General features: G+C 44.4%; 1 protein-coding gene across 1 annotated transcript in view; it reads left to right on the plus strand.

Moving 5' to 3' along the window:
- Positions 1 to 17258, plus strand: part of TBC1D8 (TBC1 domain family member 8) — a 97426-nt gene that overhangs the window by 18277 nt on the left and 61891 nt on the right. The window contains exons 3-7 of the mRNA XM_029938499.1: positions 2836 to 2973; positions 5581 to 5687; positions 6395 to 6493; positions 9195 to 9258; positions 9397 to 9552. Coding sequence (XP_029794359.1) covers positions 2836 to 2973; positions 5581 to 5687; positions 6395 to 6493; positions 9195 to 9258; positions 9397 to 9552 — 564 coding nt within the window. The remainder of the gene's footprint in view (positions 1 to 2835; positions 2974 to 5580; positions 5688 to 6394; positions 6494 to 9194; positions 9259 to 9396; positions 9553 to 17258) is intronic.

Below are 17258 nucleotides of genomic sequence, written 5' to 3' on the forward strand. Positions count from 1 at the left end.
CTCGAGGTCCATCCACTTTGCTACAAATGGCCAGATTTCATTCTTTCTCATTGCCATGTAGTACTCCATTGTGTATATATACCACGTCTTCTTGATCCACTCATTAGGTGATGGACATGTAGGTTCTTTCCATGATTTGGCTATTGTTGAAAGTGCTGCTATGAACATTGGGGTACATGTGCCCCTATGCATCAGCACTCCTATATCCCTTGGGTAGATCCCTAGCAGTGCTATTGCTGGGTCATAAGGGAATTCTATGGATAGTTTTTTGAGGAACCTCCACACTGTTTTCCAGAGCAGCTGCACCAGTTTACATTGCCACCAGCTTCTGTTACATTTGAATACACCAGGGTCAGTATAACATAATTTTGTGACTTTTTTTTTTTTTTAAGTTGATTTATTTATTTACCAAGGGCAGGGGGCAGAGAGAGAGGGAGAGAATCTCAAGCAGGCCCTGCACTGTCAGTGCAAAGCCCGACTTGGGGCTCGATCTCATAAACTATGAGCTCATGACCTGAGCCAGAATCGAGTCAGATGCCCAACTGACTGAGCCATGCAGGCGCTCCTGTGACTTGTATTTCTGGGCTTCAGAGGTTAAGCGATGGTTCTAGTCTTCACTGGTTAAGGGTTCCTGGAATCTAAGGGAAGAAGTTTCAGGATTAAAATGAGTACCTTCAAAGAGAAGGGAATCCTGCCATTTCGACAGCATGGATGACTCAAGGACATTTTGCGAAGTAAAATAAGCCAGTCACAGAAGGAAAAATTCTACATCATACCACTTCTGTGATAAGTCTAAAATAGTGAAATGCATCGGAACAGAGAATGGAAAGGTGGTTGCTAGGGGCTAGAGGAAGGGGAGAATGGGGAGGAATTGGGCAAAGGTACAAGTTTCAGTTACACAGGATGAGCATGTCCTAGAGGTCCACTATTCAGCATAATGCCTGTAGTTAACAATATTCTATACTTAAATATTTGCTAAGAGGGTAGGTCTTATGTTAAATGCTTTTATCACAATGTTGTGTGTTAATTATAAGAGCATGGGAGGAAGCTTTTGGAGGCGACGGACGGTGACAAATATCTGGAAAGCGCTGGACAGAATGGGGAGGGTAGGTTAGCATGGGGCTAGAACCACCAGGATGGTGAGCACATAGTCCTAGAGCACTTGGGTCCCAATTCATAGCCGTTGGGAGAGGCCAAAAGTGACATGTTAGTATCCAGGGAAGAGCTATGGGCAATCCTGGACTGTGCTGGGTTTGGCAGTAGAGGCGGAGCTGGTGACCATCCCCATCCATTCTGGACACCCTGGCAGCTAGCATTTCATTTGGAGATTGTATCAGGCCTTAAAGTCAACTTGTTGGTTACTGTACCCCTTACCTTTCATTTTCTAGCCTTGACTCTTCCCTGTACTGTAAGAATTTAATCCTAATTGCTTTACATAATCATCATGCCTGAAGACCAGATATATGGACGGTCAAGCGGATGGAAAAGCTGGAGAATTTTCAAGATAGTTTCATTATATCGACGGCAACATGTGTCTGTTAAGGCAGGGCAGTCACTGTGTTTGGAACTGGCTGTCATGATGGTGTTTTGTGTAGGATTCTTGTTGTCAGGCACTTCGAGCATTACATCACCCTGCTTGGAGGTTCACCATGACAGGATCCTTATGTTCAGTCTGAGCCAAAGCAGGCATCTTGGATCCCATCCAAGGATTATTTATGGAGCCACCAGAAGAACGTGTCAGGGTTCAGCAGTGTGGACCCAGAGTGCATTTATGTTTAGATGCATTTATGATTCATCACTTGGGGAATAGAATTAGGAAAAGTTGTTTTTATATTTACTTTAGGAGCCCAATTGTGGACATTTCTGACCATTAGAATTATCATGTCTTTTTTTTTTTTTGTTAAATTGTGGTAAAATACACATAACTAGAGTTGACCATTTCGACTGTTTTTAAGTGTACACCTCAGTGATATTAGGTGTACAGTTCACATTGTTATGCAACCATCACCAAAGTCTCTTTTCATCTTGGAAAACAAAAGCTCTGTTCCCAGTGAAGAGTTTTCACAGCTTTTGAGTGAAGGCAGAAAGAATTATTTTCTCCCTTAATTCCAGCATGAACAGGACCTAACCGTCTGCACTTGTAACTCTTCTTCACTGAGCAGAGCTACCTGCTGTATGCACCGTCCTCTCTTGGTTTCCTGAGAAAGCATAGGGTCATTGTGTGGCTGTCCTTGTCCCCATGTAACTGGAATGCAGCATGCAGTTGAGGGCCTGGTGGCTGCCTGTCCCATTCTCGAGAACCGGGGCCAGAATCCCTCGTTTGGGGTGCCCTTGAAGCTCTCCTCTTTGGACCTGCACTTGCTCAGACTCATGTTGTGGATTTGGCAGGCTCGTCCTGTCACCATGATAGGCATGTGGCTGCTGTGTTAGGCACTTCGTTATAAAGATGAGCTCATCAGGTGGCCGTCTCCCGAGCTTCCCATGTGAGTCAGTTACCCTGTGGCTTTGCCCACCAATTGACTGTACTCTGAAAATAGCACCATCATCTCCTGGTTTCTTGGAGATTTGTGGGAATCATAAGAGACTCACACTGAGAGGTACATTGAATTATATAAAATGCTTTGTAGAAAAGTCGGAGTCTGGTAATTTGGGTTATGAATTTTACTTTGAGGAGGTAGAGCTTTCTCATCAGGAATGCAAATATCCCCAACATTTATCTTTTCTTCTCAAGCCTAGTAGGAAGGACTTCATGTGATCTTTTACGTTATTTATTACTTTTCACAAATAAAAGTTTTTTCCCTTGATTCTGGTTCTTTATTTGCTTTTTCCCCTAAGTCTCCAAAACAGTGATAGCAGCCAAACCAAACAGCCCTAATGTGAAGACAGAGCTCGAGACCAAATTAGTTTCTCGAGTGTGGATTATGGTGTTGAGCTGTGGTGCATTGTGGGTATGCCATCACATCGATGGCTGGGGTATAATGATGAGAAGCTCCTTACTGGAGTAAAAGAATCTTTTTTTTCTCTGTCACGGGGCTGCTGAGGTCTATTCTAAGCCCAAAGCCATTAGGGAGACCTGCTTTCTTCAGTGCAGGGGTAAAAAATAAGACTGTTTTCTGTTTTTTTTTTTAAACTTCCCTTAGAATACTTTCCGTGGGGGCTGGGTGTTGCTGTGTTTTAAATGGGTTTTACTATGCAAGGGTGCTGTTACTGGGGAGAGCAGCAGTTTGTCACTGCTGCCTGTGGTTAAGTCCCAGGCCCGACACAGAGGTTATATAAACCAGGAGGCGGTGGGAAGGCTTCTCCAAGTGTCCTTGTTTCTTCTGTGTCAGTAGCTGCCATTTCGTCTTAAACTCGGTACCACCCATGTGCATGAAATCCAGCCAGAACGCAAGATTTGCAGCATTATCACTTAGAAGCAAATTATTCATAGGCCCCTTTTGGGCCCTCATTATAGAACTTGTCACTAGGCATCTATCTCAGCTAGAGTTGTTATTCTAATAGCCTAAAAATAGGAGTGTTGTACTCACTGTGCCGCCAGGGGGGTTTTCCTGTCGAGCCAGACAGGCCATATGGAGCTGCCGCAGAAGGCAGACCAGAGTGCTCCCCGTGAGCTGCCCTGCGTTTGTGGGGATTTGTTCCTGGAGACGGAGCCACGACTCAGCCAGACGGGGCTTGGGAGAGCACGTCAGTCTCAACGTAGTTAGAAGTGTAGGTTTGTGGGTGGTGGAGCATTTCTGAAAATAACTGTTACCTGTGTTTAATTTTTTTAATGTTTATTTATTTTTGAGAGAGAGAATGAGTGGGAGAGGGACAGAGAGAAATGGGGTGGGGGGAGAATGAGTAGGAGAGGGACAGAGGGAGATGGGGACAAGAGAATCCCAAGCAGTGTCTGCACCAACAGCAGAAAGCCAGATGTGGAGGAACTCAGGAACCTCGAGATCATGAGCCGAAGTCTGACACCTAACCGACTTGAGCTTCCCAGGCACCCCGTCTTTAAACAGCTCTGGAGCAGAGGAAGAGGAGGCCTGCTTTGGAGCCGGAGCTGGGGAGGGCCAGTGGTCCTCACTGCTCAGAGCCTTAGCCACTTCGTCCCTCCCTCCAAAGGTGGCCGTGAAAATTAGTGAGATAACAGACTTCAGTATTTTTTCTTTTTAATGAGCCTGAGTCTGGTGAATAAATACTGCCTCAGAGCCATCCATGTGAGTTATCTTCAGCTTCCCTATAAAAAAAATAAGTAGGGCTGCATGCCCTGTTAGGAGCTGTGTGTAAATGTTTTGCCATATATTTGCCCTATAGATATGTATGTATGTATATATTTTTGTCTTTGACCCGTTTGAAATTTATGGACATCATACCCTAATTTCAAATGACTTTGAATGATTTCTTTGCCACGCTAACCGTTTTCCTTCACCATTCAGCAGAAATTTAAGGATGCTTTTTTCTTTCAGATTTTTTATTTCTCATTTTGGTTTTCCTGCTGAGGATTCTCACTGGTCTGTCTCCCACTTGTGTGTCTTCTCTGCCATCTTGGACCCTTGTCTGTTGCTTTTGTGTTTATGCTTTGGTTGGTTCCACCCTGAGTGCTCTTTACCCCGGATTCAGAGCCCCTGCACACCCCCTGGGGTTCCTGCAGTGTAGTCTGCTTTTGCGCAGATGTGGAATGGAGGGCCCTTGTCTGCAGGACTGGGGGCCTCACTCCCCTTGTCACTTTTTTGAAAAAACTAAATGTTATTATTTAGAACAGTTTTAGATTTACACTGTGAAGGTAGTGTAGGAAGTTCTCATATGCCCCACACCTAGTTTTTCCGATTGACATATTAGCGTGGTGTATTTGTTACAACAAATGAACTGATTCTGATGGATTATGGTAGTAGGCAGAGTAATGAATGATTCAAGACTGCAGATGGGTTAGGTTCCATGGCAAAGGGGAATTAAAGGGTGTAGATAGAATTAATTGGGTTGCTAATCAGTAGACCTAAATATAGGGAGATGAGCTTGGATTATCTGGGGGGGCCAAGTGTGATCACAAGGGTTTATAAAACTGGACGAGGAAGTCATCCTGGTGTTGCTGGCTGTGAAGATGGAGGAGGGCTGAGAGCTCAGGGAGGGAGCTGGCATAGCAAGCAGAGGGGTTCTCACCTTGAGGCTCCAGAAAGGAGGCTGTTGATGCCTTGACTCTAGCTCAGTGAGATCTGTATCAGACTTCTAACCTAGAGAATGGTAACACAATAAATTTGTCTTCTTTTAAGCTATTGTGTTTGCGCTAACTTGTCCAGCAGTGGTAGAAAATAAAGATAGTGATTGTTAAGTATGTGTTTAAAAAAATTTTTTTAATGTTTATTTTTGAGACAGAACAAACAGAGCCTGAGTTGGGGAGGTGCAGAGAGCGAAGGACACAGAATCTGAAACAGGCTCCAGGGTCTGAGCTGTTAGCACAGAACCCGATGCGGGGCTCAAACCCACAAACCGTAAGATCATGACCTGAGCTGAACTTGGACTCTTAACTGACTGAACCACCCAGGTGCCCCCCTGCTAAAGTCTGTGTTTTATTCAGATTTCTCTGGCCTTTTTGTGTTCCAGAATCCCTTTCAGAATACATCTCACATTTAGTTGTCATCTTAGCTGTGACCATTTCTCAGACTTCCCTGGTTTTTAATGACTTGGATAGTTCTGATCGTACTGGTCAAGTATGTTTTCTGTGTCACGCATGAGGCTCATTCTGATATTTGCTTTGTCTCTTCAGACTGTTTTCTTGCCTTTCAGCATTCTTTGTAATTTTTTTTGAAAGCCTGACATAATGTAAGGTGTAACAAGAACTGAAGAAATATTTCTTTAGTGTGAGTTTTATGTTATTCTGTCTAGGACTTGGGCTGTTTGTTTGCTGTAGCTACAGATGCCTACAGTTTTCAGATTTCCCAGGTGTCCTTGCCTTGGTCTCTGTCTTTGGGCTTCTTTAAGAATGAACTCTGGGCCACCTGGCTAGCTCAGTTGGTAGAGCATGTGACTCTTGATCTCTGAATTGTGAGTTCAAGGTGCACATTGGGCTTAGAGCTTATTTGAAGACATTTAAAAAAATCCCAAAACTTGAACTCCTCAAGTCTGAGAGTCTTCCAGTCCTTCCCGGTGTCATTAGGTCAGAATCTGTTGATATGGTGGTAAAGTATGGAGAGAAGAAGCACCCTGTAAATCTTACAAAAAATCTTGATCTTTCAGTGGGTCTGTGTCCCTGGGATGTGCCCTGGACACTGTGTCTTGGACGCCTCCCTTCCCCTGACCCTCTCCCCTCACCAGGTGAGACCAGAAGGCTGAAGGGGGCTGGCATCAGAGAAATGCCCCTCCCCGAGCTGGGATAAAGTTCTGGAAAGTCTCTACCTCCAGCCCTCCTGGAGAGCAGGCCTGTGTTACGGAGGATGCTCTGGGAGATCATGAGAGGTTTTTCCTGGCTCTTCATAGTGAGAACCTGGTGGAGTTCCTGGTAGTAAAACCTGTACAGGTAAAACCTAAGATTGTGGCCACCAGGAGTTTCTTACTTTCCTACTAGTCCACACTCAGCCCCCCCAGCAAATTGTCAAAACCACCTTTTAAGTGTTCCTGTCAGTGTGTGGCCCCCGTGGCTTCTGCTTCAGGTGAGCAGATCTGGGCTGTGACTTTGGGTTGTCCCCTCTCTCCAGATTTCTGGGTTATGATTTTGTCCTGGGCCCTTCGGTCTCTAATGGGTCCCAGATAAGCCGTGGATTTTCAAATTTGCTCAGCTTTTTGTTATTAGGATGGGAATGAGGACTTCAAATTCTTTATGCGGTAGAGCTGAAACTAGAAGTCCCCTTTTCTCTTCCTTGTTGTCCTCCCCATCTTCCTACCAGGTTGGTTGTTTTGGTATAAAACATCCTGACCATTGCAAAAGCTCTTGAGTCTTGAAGAAAAAACAATCACTGTTTTGGATCAGAAAGACTGCTTTTGTGTTATGGCGACACCAAGTTATTGCCCACCCTTCTCACGGCCTTCTTTTGTTGCTCAGGTTTTTCTTATTAGCAAACTAGTTGGGGGTTCTACAACAGATCTCTTAAGTTGGGGAGTACTGGGTCTGCGTGTAGGATGGGTGGGGTTTTAGCACCTTTCTAGTCTCCATCCTCTTCCCTACTACCGCCTCTAAGCTTTGACAGGCAGAAATGTTTTATCAATCTTACACAAGTGCAACTTTAACTTTACCCTGTCCTGCCTTCCTGCCTGTGCTTTTTTTTTTTAAGTTTCATTTTTAAATTTATTTTGCGCATGAGAGAGAAAGAGTACAAGTGGGGAAGGAGCAGAGAGAGGGAGATACAGAATCCCAAGCGGACTGCGCCACCAGTGGAGAGCCCATTGTGGGTCTCGAACTTACAAGCCATGAAATCATGACCTGAGCCAGATCAAGAGTACTCAAGAGTCGCTTAAGTGACTGAGCCACCCAGGTGCTTCCTACCTGTGCTTTTGATCCCAGAGCTCCCCTAAGCAGTTGTGCAAGTTCTGTGTTAAAGTAGCAGCCCCTTTATTTACCTGATAGCTTTCTGGCCCCCTCAATTACATGTTAGAACAAACCAGTGAGGGGCACCTAAGTGGCTCAGTCCATTGAGCATCTGACTCTTAATTTCAGCTCAGGTCATGATCCTAGGGACACTGGATCAAGCCCTGCTCTGGGTTCTGTGCTGAGCGTGGAGCCTGCTTAAGATTCTTTCTCTCCCTCCGTCTCTCTCCCTGGCTCACATGTGTGTGTGTTGTCTCTCTGTCCAAACAAACCAGTAAGGCAAAAATTCTGAGTAGCTTAAGAAATAATTGCTATAAAAACTCATGCCTCCTCCCTTCTTTCCCTAAAGCCCTTAATTAGGACAGATCAAGGTGATTGTATGGGTCAGGGGGTGGATGGTCAGTTGGAGCCTAGCTTTGGTGAAGAGGGCATCTGTTGGAAAGGGGATAGAACTGATCAGATGAGTATATATATTAAGAATAATGGAAGCCAGGTTCCTGTGTTGGTGAAGAGAGTTGCAAATATGGAAAGAAACTGGAATGACCCTGGTATTGGATCGTAATTGGAGGTATTGGTGTGAACTCAATTTTTATGTGTAAAATCGGTATAAAAATGAAAATGTCAATGAGTACATGTGTGTATATATATGTAAACATACGCCCATACATAATACATATATATGTACAGTCCCAAGCTCTGCCCACTGAAAGATTTTTGGGAGCAGGCACCCCCAGAACAATGTGTGTACCTGGCTCCCGGATCTTGGCTTTTAAATATCATTCTTCACTAAATGAACCAGTGCTTCTTGGAGAAATGGCTGATTCCAGAGCTAGAGCAAGAAGAGTACAGGATGAAGTTGGATTATTTGCCAGAAAGTAGAATAATGGGGACACAGTTTGAAGGGGTACCGGCCGGCCAAGTTAGAGACAGCGTGAATATCAAAATGGTTGTAATACTAGATTGGATAAAGTAGAGAAACACAAAAGCATACTGATAGAAATAAGTTCATTAAATTTAAGGAGGAATACAGTTTCAAAGAACTTCACAGAATACTTGTTAATTACAAAAGGAAAACGGAGTAACTTTATAGTACAGAAGCTTGGCAAACACTCTTACGAGGAATAGGACAGTATGGAATCGTCTGCCACCTGGTGTGTGGGGGGGTGTGTGTTTGCTGTTGATTCATGATGATATTCATTACAACAGAATGATAGACCTTTACTTTGTATGCTCTCTGGTGTGTGAAGGACTTCAGTATTTTATTTGCTTCTCTCAGTCCCCTTTTAGTGGGCAGGGATGATTCTCTTACTTTTGAGGATATGATACAATGGTAATTTTTACAGCCAGACAAAGTCTAAGAACTTTGAATGTTGCATACATTAATTCTCACAATTACCCTATGAGGTAGATATATTGTGATTGTGCCATTTTACCAATGAGACCAAAGCGCAGAGGGGTTAAGTAACTTGCCCAAGGTCACACAGCTTAAACGTTAGGGATCCAAGACTTGAGTCAGACGTTCTGACTCCAGATCCCCAGGTCTTATTTACAGAGTCGTGTTGCCTCTGTAATTGAGATGCCCAGGAAAGCGAACACTTAGCTGGGTTAGGTGACTTGTCCAGGACCCCTTGTTCCCGTGGTCATTGGATTCTGCAAATCTGTGCCGAGTACCTGTTAATGTCAGGCCCTTTTCCAGATGTTGGGTGAGTGGTACGAGGCAGCCAGAGCCCTGGGCCTCCCAGAGCTCAGGCTCTGGCGAGGTGAGTTGAAGAACTGGACACGAGCCTGCTGCCTATTGGCGTCAAGTCTAGACACAAAGCAGACTGCCTTGTTTTGCAGGGAGTGGGCAGCTGGTCAGTCTCTGTGCTCAGTGGTGCACTTTCTTTTTTCTTTTGAAGGTCGCCTGGTAGGTGCTCTGGATGCAGTGCTGGATTCCAATGCACGGGTCGCTCCATTTCGAATTCTGCTTCAAGTGCCTGGGTCCCAGGTTTATTCTCCCATAGCATGTGGTGAGTTACTGAGTGGATCAGACGTTTACTGGGCCATAGCCACTGGTGAGTCTTGTTCCCGTTGGAATATTCCAAACCTTAAGGTCTAAGCATGCTGAGTATCTGCATGTTGGTGAAGCTTGAAGGTAACTCCTTTTAGAAACTCATCTGCTTTTATGAGCTCTTTTTTCCCCCACCCATCAAAAGCTACAAGCTTGGGCACCTTAGCTTGGGCATGCCAGGCTTTCTGAGTGGTGTGCTGTTCCAGGGTGCTGTATATCGTTGAGTATGAAGGGAGCCCTTTTCTCCTGAATCTTGTTTCTGACATAATGAACGCCTCCCTGGGTGTGTGCACCTATCATCATGGTGCGAGGAGCAGCGGAAGCATCTGAGGGCTGCGTCTGACTTAGGGAAGTCTCCACTCCTTCTTCCACATTTGTGCTGCATCATCGGACTGCTGCACCCCACGGGAGTTTTGCAATCCCCCTTCCCTGTGCTCCTCTTCTGGTATTTCAGTCCTCCTGCACCATCTAATGCTCTCCTTGCTACCCCACCACCTTTGGGGCTGGGAAGCAGTCATTACATCCAAGAAGCCCCTTCTATTAAAAAACTAAAGCAAGACATGTCTTTTTAACCAATGAGTCATAAACGTTCACCTTCCAGAAATTAAATTGGTAAAAGAGGAGGTAAAGGAAATCTTCTGTACCCCTTTATCAGTGCTCATCACTCTTCTGTGTACATGTGTTAATACACATAGAAGCTTCTAGTTCTGGTTTCAATTGATAAAAACCATGCCTGTTCAATATAATCCATTAACCCTTGACAAGTTCAAAGAAGAAAATGTCTCTCACCCCACATCCTAGCCACCCAAAGTAACCTCTCGGTTCACCTCATTGAGACCACGTTATACTGCATTTAGGACAGAAACAACAATAGTTTTGAAGATGGTCAGAAGTACCTTTGTAAAAATGCAGCCTACCTGACAACACTTTAAAATAAAACTGTTATGTTTTTTACTGGATTTCAGTAAACAAGAAGCTGAAGTAAAACCAGAGAAACTTCAAAAATGTTTCCTTAACATGAGAGCTTATTTTCTAAAAGGTTACGTTAAGGGAAGAGATTTGTGAAAGTGTCACAGGATAAGAATTGCGGCTTTTTAGAGCAGTGTTGCAACTCTGAGCGTGTGTTTTGACTCCCCGCCTGGAGGACAAGGATGCTAGCCTACTTATGCACCAACCCCCTTCCTCTCCAGTCTCTCATTTAAAAATGTGTTATTACTAACTTGATGTTGTAATTTTCATTCTGTCCACCACCATGCTGCCCCTCATTCTTTGGCTCTGTCCTCTATTTAAATTGATTTAATGCTTTTACTCAGGTAGGGCTTTCCTAATATAGAATCTTTAATTTTGGCTCATCTCTTGATTGGCTAGATGACCGTTTTCTTCACCCAGTTATGTCTCACATTTGTAGTGTCTGTTCCTGCCTTTGGACTTGAATGACACCTTGGCTGGGTATGATAGTCTCTGGCCATCCAGAATATAGTGGCCATTGCTCCAGGGTCTTCTCCTATTTAAAGAGGCAATGGGAGAAGTCTTAGGCTGGCCTTTTTTTCCCCCTCTCCTTTTTATCCTCTTGTGGGTGATGTGCTTTTTTGCACATATAACTGTATGTATCCTTGAAGTTAAGTAGTTTAATAACTTCATTGTGATCCATTACTGCCTTGAGCACATTCTGTTAAATTTTTCTGGAACTTGATGTGCTATTTCAGTATGTAGATTGAGGAGCACATGGGTGGCTTAGTTGGTTAAGCATCTGACTATGGCTCAGGTCATGATCTCACATAGTTCATGAGTTCGAGGCCCACTTGGGGCTCTGTGCTGACAGCTCAGAGCCAAGAGCCTGCTTCAGATTCTGTCTCCCTCTCTCTGTCCCTCCCCTGCTCATGCTCTTTCTTTCAAAAATAAAAAATATGGGGCGCGTGGGTGGTTCAGTCAGTTAAGTGTCTGACTTCAGCTCAGGTTATGATCTCACAGTTTGTGGGTTTGAGCCTTGCGTCGGGCTCTGTGCTGACAGCTAGCTCAGAGCCTGGAGCCTGCTTTACATTCTGTATCTCCCTCTCTCTCTGACCCTTCCCTGCCCACGCTGTCTCTCTCTGTCTCCCAAAAATAAATAAAAAACAATTTAAAAAATTAAAAAAAAATAAAAACTAAAAACATTGAAAAATATGTAGATTGATTTCTTTAATCACAAAATTTTCTTGTTCTGTGTATGTGTTTTTTAAAATGTATTTTATGTTCCATTTATTGGAATCCCTGCCTCAGTGGTCCTTTATGTTGAAGAGCTGTTGTCTGCTTTTCATTCTGGTTTTTCTTTTATTTAAAAAAAATTTTTTTAAAATGTTTTATTTATTTCAGAGACAGAGAGGTTCAGAGCATGAGCAGGGAGGGGCAGAGAGAGACCGAGGCACAGAATCGGAAGCAGGCTCCAGGCTCTGAGCTGTCAGCACAGAGCCTGATGTGGGGCTCGAACCCACAAATGTGAGATCATGACCTAAGCCGAAGTCAGAGGCTTAACCAACTGAGCCACCCAGGCGCCCCACATTCCTATTTTTCTTGATTTGTCTTTTTAGCTTGCATCCTCTGTGCTGTTCATAATTCTTTCCTCCAAGTTAATAATTCTGTTTTCAGCCCTGGATCCCACCTTTTGCTTAACTTCTTCCTTTTGCTACTTTTTAAAAAATTTATTTTAGTGTTTATTTTTGAGAGAGAGAGGGAGCATGAGTAGGGGAGGAGTAGAGAGAGAGGAAGACAGAATCTGAAACAGGCTCCAGGCTCCTCACTGTCAGCACAGAGCCTGATGCGGGGCTCAAACCCACAAACTATGAGATATGACCTGAGCTGAAGTTGGTTGCTTAGCTGACTGAGCCACCCAAGCGCCCCTTACTGTGTTGTTTTGATCATGATTTTCTTAGGTGTCTGGTCTGCTCTCCCTTTCCTGTGTAATTTCATCATCTCATCTTCGTGTTCTTGTTTTACTGAATTCACGTTCTTACTGTCTTGGAGCATGAAGCATTTGTGAGCATTTCCCTTTCTTTGTGAGGGTTCCATTTTCTTCTAGGGCACAGTCTTTGTCTTTTGAACACCTTCTGTTCATCTGTTGATGCTCTTTTGTTGTCAGATCCTGGCTTGGTTGCTGTGCTGTTCTCTGCATCCCTGGACATGCTCATGCTTGGACATGGTTATCTAAGACTGACCCTGTTATTTGTACCAGTGTTGTCTGACTTTCTGACTGGTATTGAAGGGACAGAGCAGAGAGGATGGGTGTGCTGCTAGGCTAGATGTGGGATGTGAGGCAGCAGGGCCCTTTGCCTTTCTCTGGTTTCTTTTTGGTTACTCTCACCTCACTCTACCCCAGGCCAAAGAGTTGGTCTTGCTCTAGATTTAGGGCTTTTGATGGGAACGTCCGGGGTTTGGTCTCCTCACTAGGTTGACTTCTGGGGCATCTATGGAGTGGGGACCCTGCTCAGTTCCTGAATCTGTATAGCCTGGGAGGTCTATAGGAGCCACTGGGGGTCCCGGAGCACTTTCAGGTCGCATTGAGTTGATGGCGGCACAACCCTCAAACTTATGGCTGTGGCCTAATTTACTCATCCAGTCCTTCATTAGAGACTTAATTGATTCTGATATTTCAGTATTTTAAAAACTTAAATGAACATCCATGCACTTAAATATTTCAGGATACTTCTTCATCCTCAGAGTCCATTCATATGAAATGTTGGGTAACTGCCATGTACCAGACATGTGCTTGGTGTTGGGGTTCCTCACTTGGTAAGTGTGTGAGGGGAGTTTTACTCCATCTAGTGTTACAGGGCCCTGGGCGGATGCAGAGAGCAGCCTGGAAGTGGCAGGTACAGCGGGCCCGGGGATCAGGAAAGTGAGAGGCAGCAAGGCCCGTGATGAGCACATAGTAAGGAAGTTCTGTGTCAGAGGGATGTCCTTTCTAAGGCCATCTGTACATGCACTGCCACACTGCAGGCTATAAAGGTGGCAGCAGCTTGCACTTGCTTCCCCGCCCCTGGCAGTGTAGTCCCAAGCAGGTTGAATTCCTAGAACATTCTTTCTCTTGAGCCAGGATCTGCTTTTTTTAGTTTCCACTTGGCTGAGTATTTGCTTTGGACCTGACCCATGGCAGGCATACAGATGCTTCGTGTTCTCGTGCTCTATCGCCCACAGAAGGTCCCCTGTGTAAGCAGCGGTTCTTTCCAGTGCTGCTTTTCTTGGGTTAGGGAAGAGAAAATGGGGAGCGTATTTGTGTCTTGGGCTTGTGGTATTGACTTAGATACTTAGGCCTCTTCTGGGAGTTATGTGGGCATCCTGCACTGTGATATTGACTCACCATATTTAATATTTTATTGTGTCTTAAGCACTGAGAAAGGATCCCTGCCCAGGGTTTTAAGTCTCAGATAAAGCACAAACAAGAACTGTAGGAAGGGCCTGGGCGGCACCAGGACGTGGGCAGGGACAGGAAGAGTGGCCTGCAAGAATGATTTATATCTTCATTTGATTTCGGCTGTTTGCATGGCAGGATGGGGAGACAGAGGAGAGCTTTTGAGAATAATTTTTTTTCTATTTGCTTTTAAGCAGAGGTGGAAGAGCTAGGTAGAGAATTCTGTGGGTGAGGAATATTATTTGGCAGCAGATCTGTGGATGAATGTGGTTAGAAGGGATAAGCAATAAGCTGCTATTATTTTTTTCACTTGCACGGACCAAGGAATTTCAAGGCTTTGTGAACTTCTCTGGCCTCTCCGGATAAAAGACACGTGGTGAGAGAGTGGTGAGGACTTGTGTAGAAGAGGGGGAGGAGGACTGTGCCCTGTCTTTCAGGTTGGAGCTCGGATGCCCTCTCCGAGAGACCCTGCCAACCACTCCCCCCACTCTGCCGGCGGAGCCCCTGTAGCACTTACTTTTGCTGTCATTCAGCTTTCTTTGTTGTCTGCCTGTCTAATGAAAATAAGTCTTCTCAGAATCCTGCTCACCACTAAGCCTCCAGCGTCCAGGGTAGATAGAGCCCAGTATTCAGCAAATAGTAGGTGTACAAATGAGCCGAAGCAGTCAAGTATGGACTCCTGCTTTAGGTATAAATAAGTAGTCGGTTGCTCAGAGAAGGTGGTGGCCTCAGCACATCAGTGTCCTGTCCGTGAGGAGTGAGAGATGAGCATGCAGTCACGAATAAGACTTCTTGGCTCTTTCTGAGAAGCCAGGGTGGGGAAGTTCCATGGCTGGTCGAGGGCCTGGGTCAGGAGCTCAGTAATGAGTCCCCAGCACCATTGAATAGTAGAAAACCTTGCAAAAGAGGGATCTTGTTTTCTTAAAAAAAAAAAAAAAAAAAAAAAAAAAAGGCAAGCTTTTTTTTATTATGGTAAAACATAGGTTATCTACCTAAAATTTGCCGTGTTCACCGTTTTTAAGCACACAGTTTAGTGTCATTAAGCACATTCACATTGTTGTGCAACCATCTCCGCTGTCTATTTCCAGAAATTTTTCATTCTTCCCAAGCTGAAACTCTGTTCATTATGCACAACCGTCCCATTCTTCCCTGCTCCCCCCAGCCCACGGCAACCCTACATTCTACTTTCTGTCTCTACAAGTTTGACAACTCTAGGTTCCCTCTTATAAGTGGAATTGTATAGTATTTGGTTTTTTGTGACTGGCTTATTTCACTTAGCATAATGTCCTCAGGGTTCATCTATGTTGCAGCAGGTGTCAGAGTTTCCTTTTTTTTTTTTTTTTTTTTTATGACTGAGTAACCTTCTACTGCATGTCTGCTTTCCCTTTGAAATTAGATATAATGATAGGTGCAGTAGAAAGCAAGGATGTAGTGTGGGAACCAGGAGAGTAAATTTCCGGGAGGCAATTCCCGGTCTGGGTTGGGAGAGGAGGGAAGAGCAGGGGGAGGAGATGAGAGGTCTAGGGCTCCAGCCTGGAGTCGACTTCTGACTGAATTGACACCTAAGCATGAAGAGCTCTTGGGGACCCTGGAAGAGCAAGGAGACTCTCTTGGGGTTTCTCATCTGATGTCTCAGCCTGTGCTTTATCTGCAGTTGAAAAGTCCAGGCCATGCCGGGCTGTGAGTTAGTGATTTATCATTTCATGTTCTTGTTAGTAGGTGACTCTCCATGCCATCGCTGTGTGCAGTTTTCACCTTCCTAGCAAGGTCTAGGCCCATGGTTTTGAGTGAAATGAGGGAGAACAGGAAAACAGGGGCAAGGCTAGTAGGTGAGCATAACGATGCCATGACACACCTCATGTCAGTGAAGTACAGAGATTTTCAAGCAGACCAGAGGGAGGTGCCCACCTGCATGGGCAGAGGCATACCTACATCTTGAAAGGGAGTTAAGTGGGTAGTTTGAAAAAACTTAGTATTTTCAATTTGGAAAACGAAAAAAAATACAAAACTTTGAAATTTCTGAGGTCCTTAAAAGAAGCTGTGCTAGTTAGTTTTGGTAACAAAAATGTGTGGCCATATATTTTTAAACATTGAGAATCACAGGAGTTAAGCTTTCCATCTAAAAAAAAAAACCACTTTTCCATTCACACACTTTCCTAATTTGTTCCTTTTAACAATGTACAGGCATGTATAATTACTGACTTTGGAGAGCGACGAAGCAAGGCCTAAGTTGCTTAGTAACTTGCCAGGGCCACATCTTGCGTCAGGAGTGCCTCTCTGGCTGACTCAGACACAGGCCCTTCTAGAACGTTCTCTCCAAGTGTTCTTTCTGATGTGTCGTTTCTCTGCCCTTGACCATGACTGTGTTTTAGTTTCTTGTATTCTGCATCACTGTTTGCTTTGTCTTTGGAGAGAGAATTTTATTACGGGAGGAAATGTTCCAGGGTGGATCAGATTAGTGTCTTAGTGAACTTGGTGCCAGGGCAGCAAAGGAAGTGCCAGCCAGATCTTTTTTCAAGAACAGAACTCACTGTGCACTTCAAGGAAAAATGGGGAGGCAGCCCTGCAGGAGAAAAGTAAGAACTTTTTTCTGTGTGCATACTCTGGGGTCACTCAATGTAAGCTGTCACATTGTTTTTAGTTGCTTGGGATTTCCTTCAATAATGCTAGCTGGCATTTTCCATGTAGGATTTACACTTGGAAATGGCTGAAGCATGCCATGGCTAATGCTTCTTTTTATTTGGGGAGTTTCTGTCACCAGGCTCCTACTGCTTTAAATAATTTTGCTTATGCTCAAATAATTAAACTCACTGAAGATGTTCGTCCACGAGTTATGTTACTTATAATTATTTTTAAAGCAGGAAAATCCTGAGTGTACCTTTCAGACTTAGTAAATTTGAATGTCAAAAGTCTTGTTTAAAAAATGCATGCTTTTAACCCAGATAGATACTTGGCAGTCATGCGGTTCCCAGGTAGCCACAGCCACCTCTCTCTCTTGCAACAGGCTCCGTTTCTCCCTCTTGAAATAATTCTTCCCCATGAAGTCTCTCCTTACCTAAGTCCTGATTCGTTGCTGGACATACGTTGGAATAAATACGACCTGCATTAAATCTTAGAGTTGTGAAGCTGGGGCTCAGACTTCTCTCTGGCATCTCACAGATTGCCTGATGTCTGTGCAGAGCATGACCTGCTGGACCAAAGAAACCACCTGGAGGGGATCTTTGCAGACATCTGGTTTCATCCCTTCCATTTTAGTAGATGCCAGGAGACTGACCGAGACCAATGGGTTTCAAAATAAGATGACTTTGGTGAATGACTTTTTGTTA

The sequence above is a fragment of the Suricata suricatta genome, chromosome 4, assembly GCF_006229205.1.
Source record: "Suricata suricatta isolate VVHF042 chromosome 4, meerkat_22Aug2017_6uvM2_HiC, whole genome shotgun sequence".
Lineage (NCBI taxonomy): Eukaryota > Metazoa > Chordata > Mammalia > Carnivora > Herpestidae > Suricata > Suricata suricatta.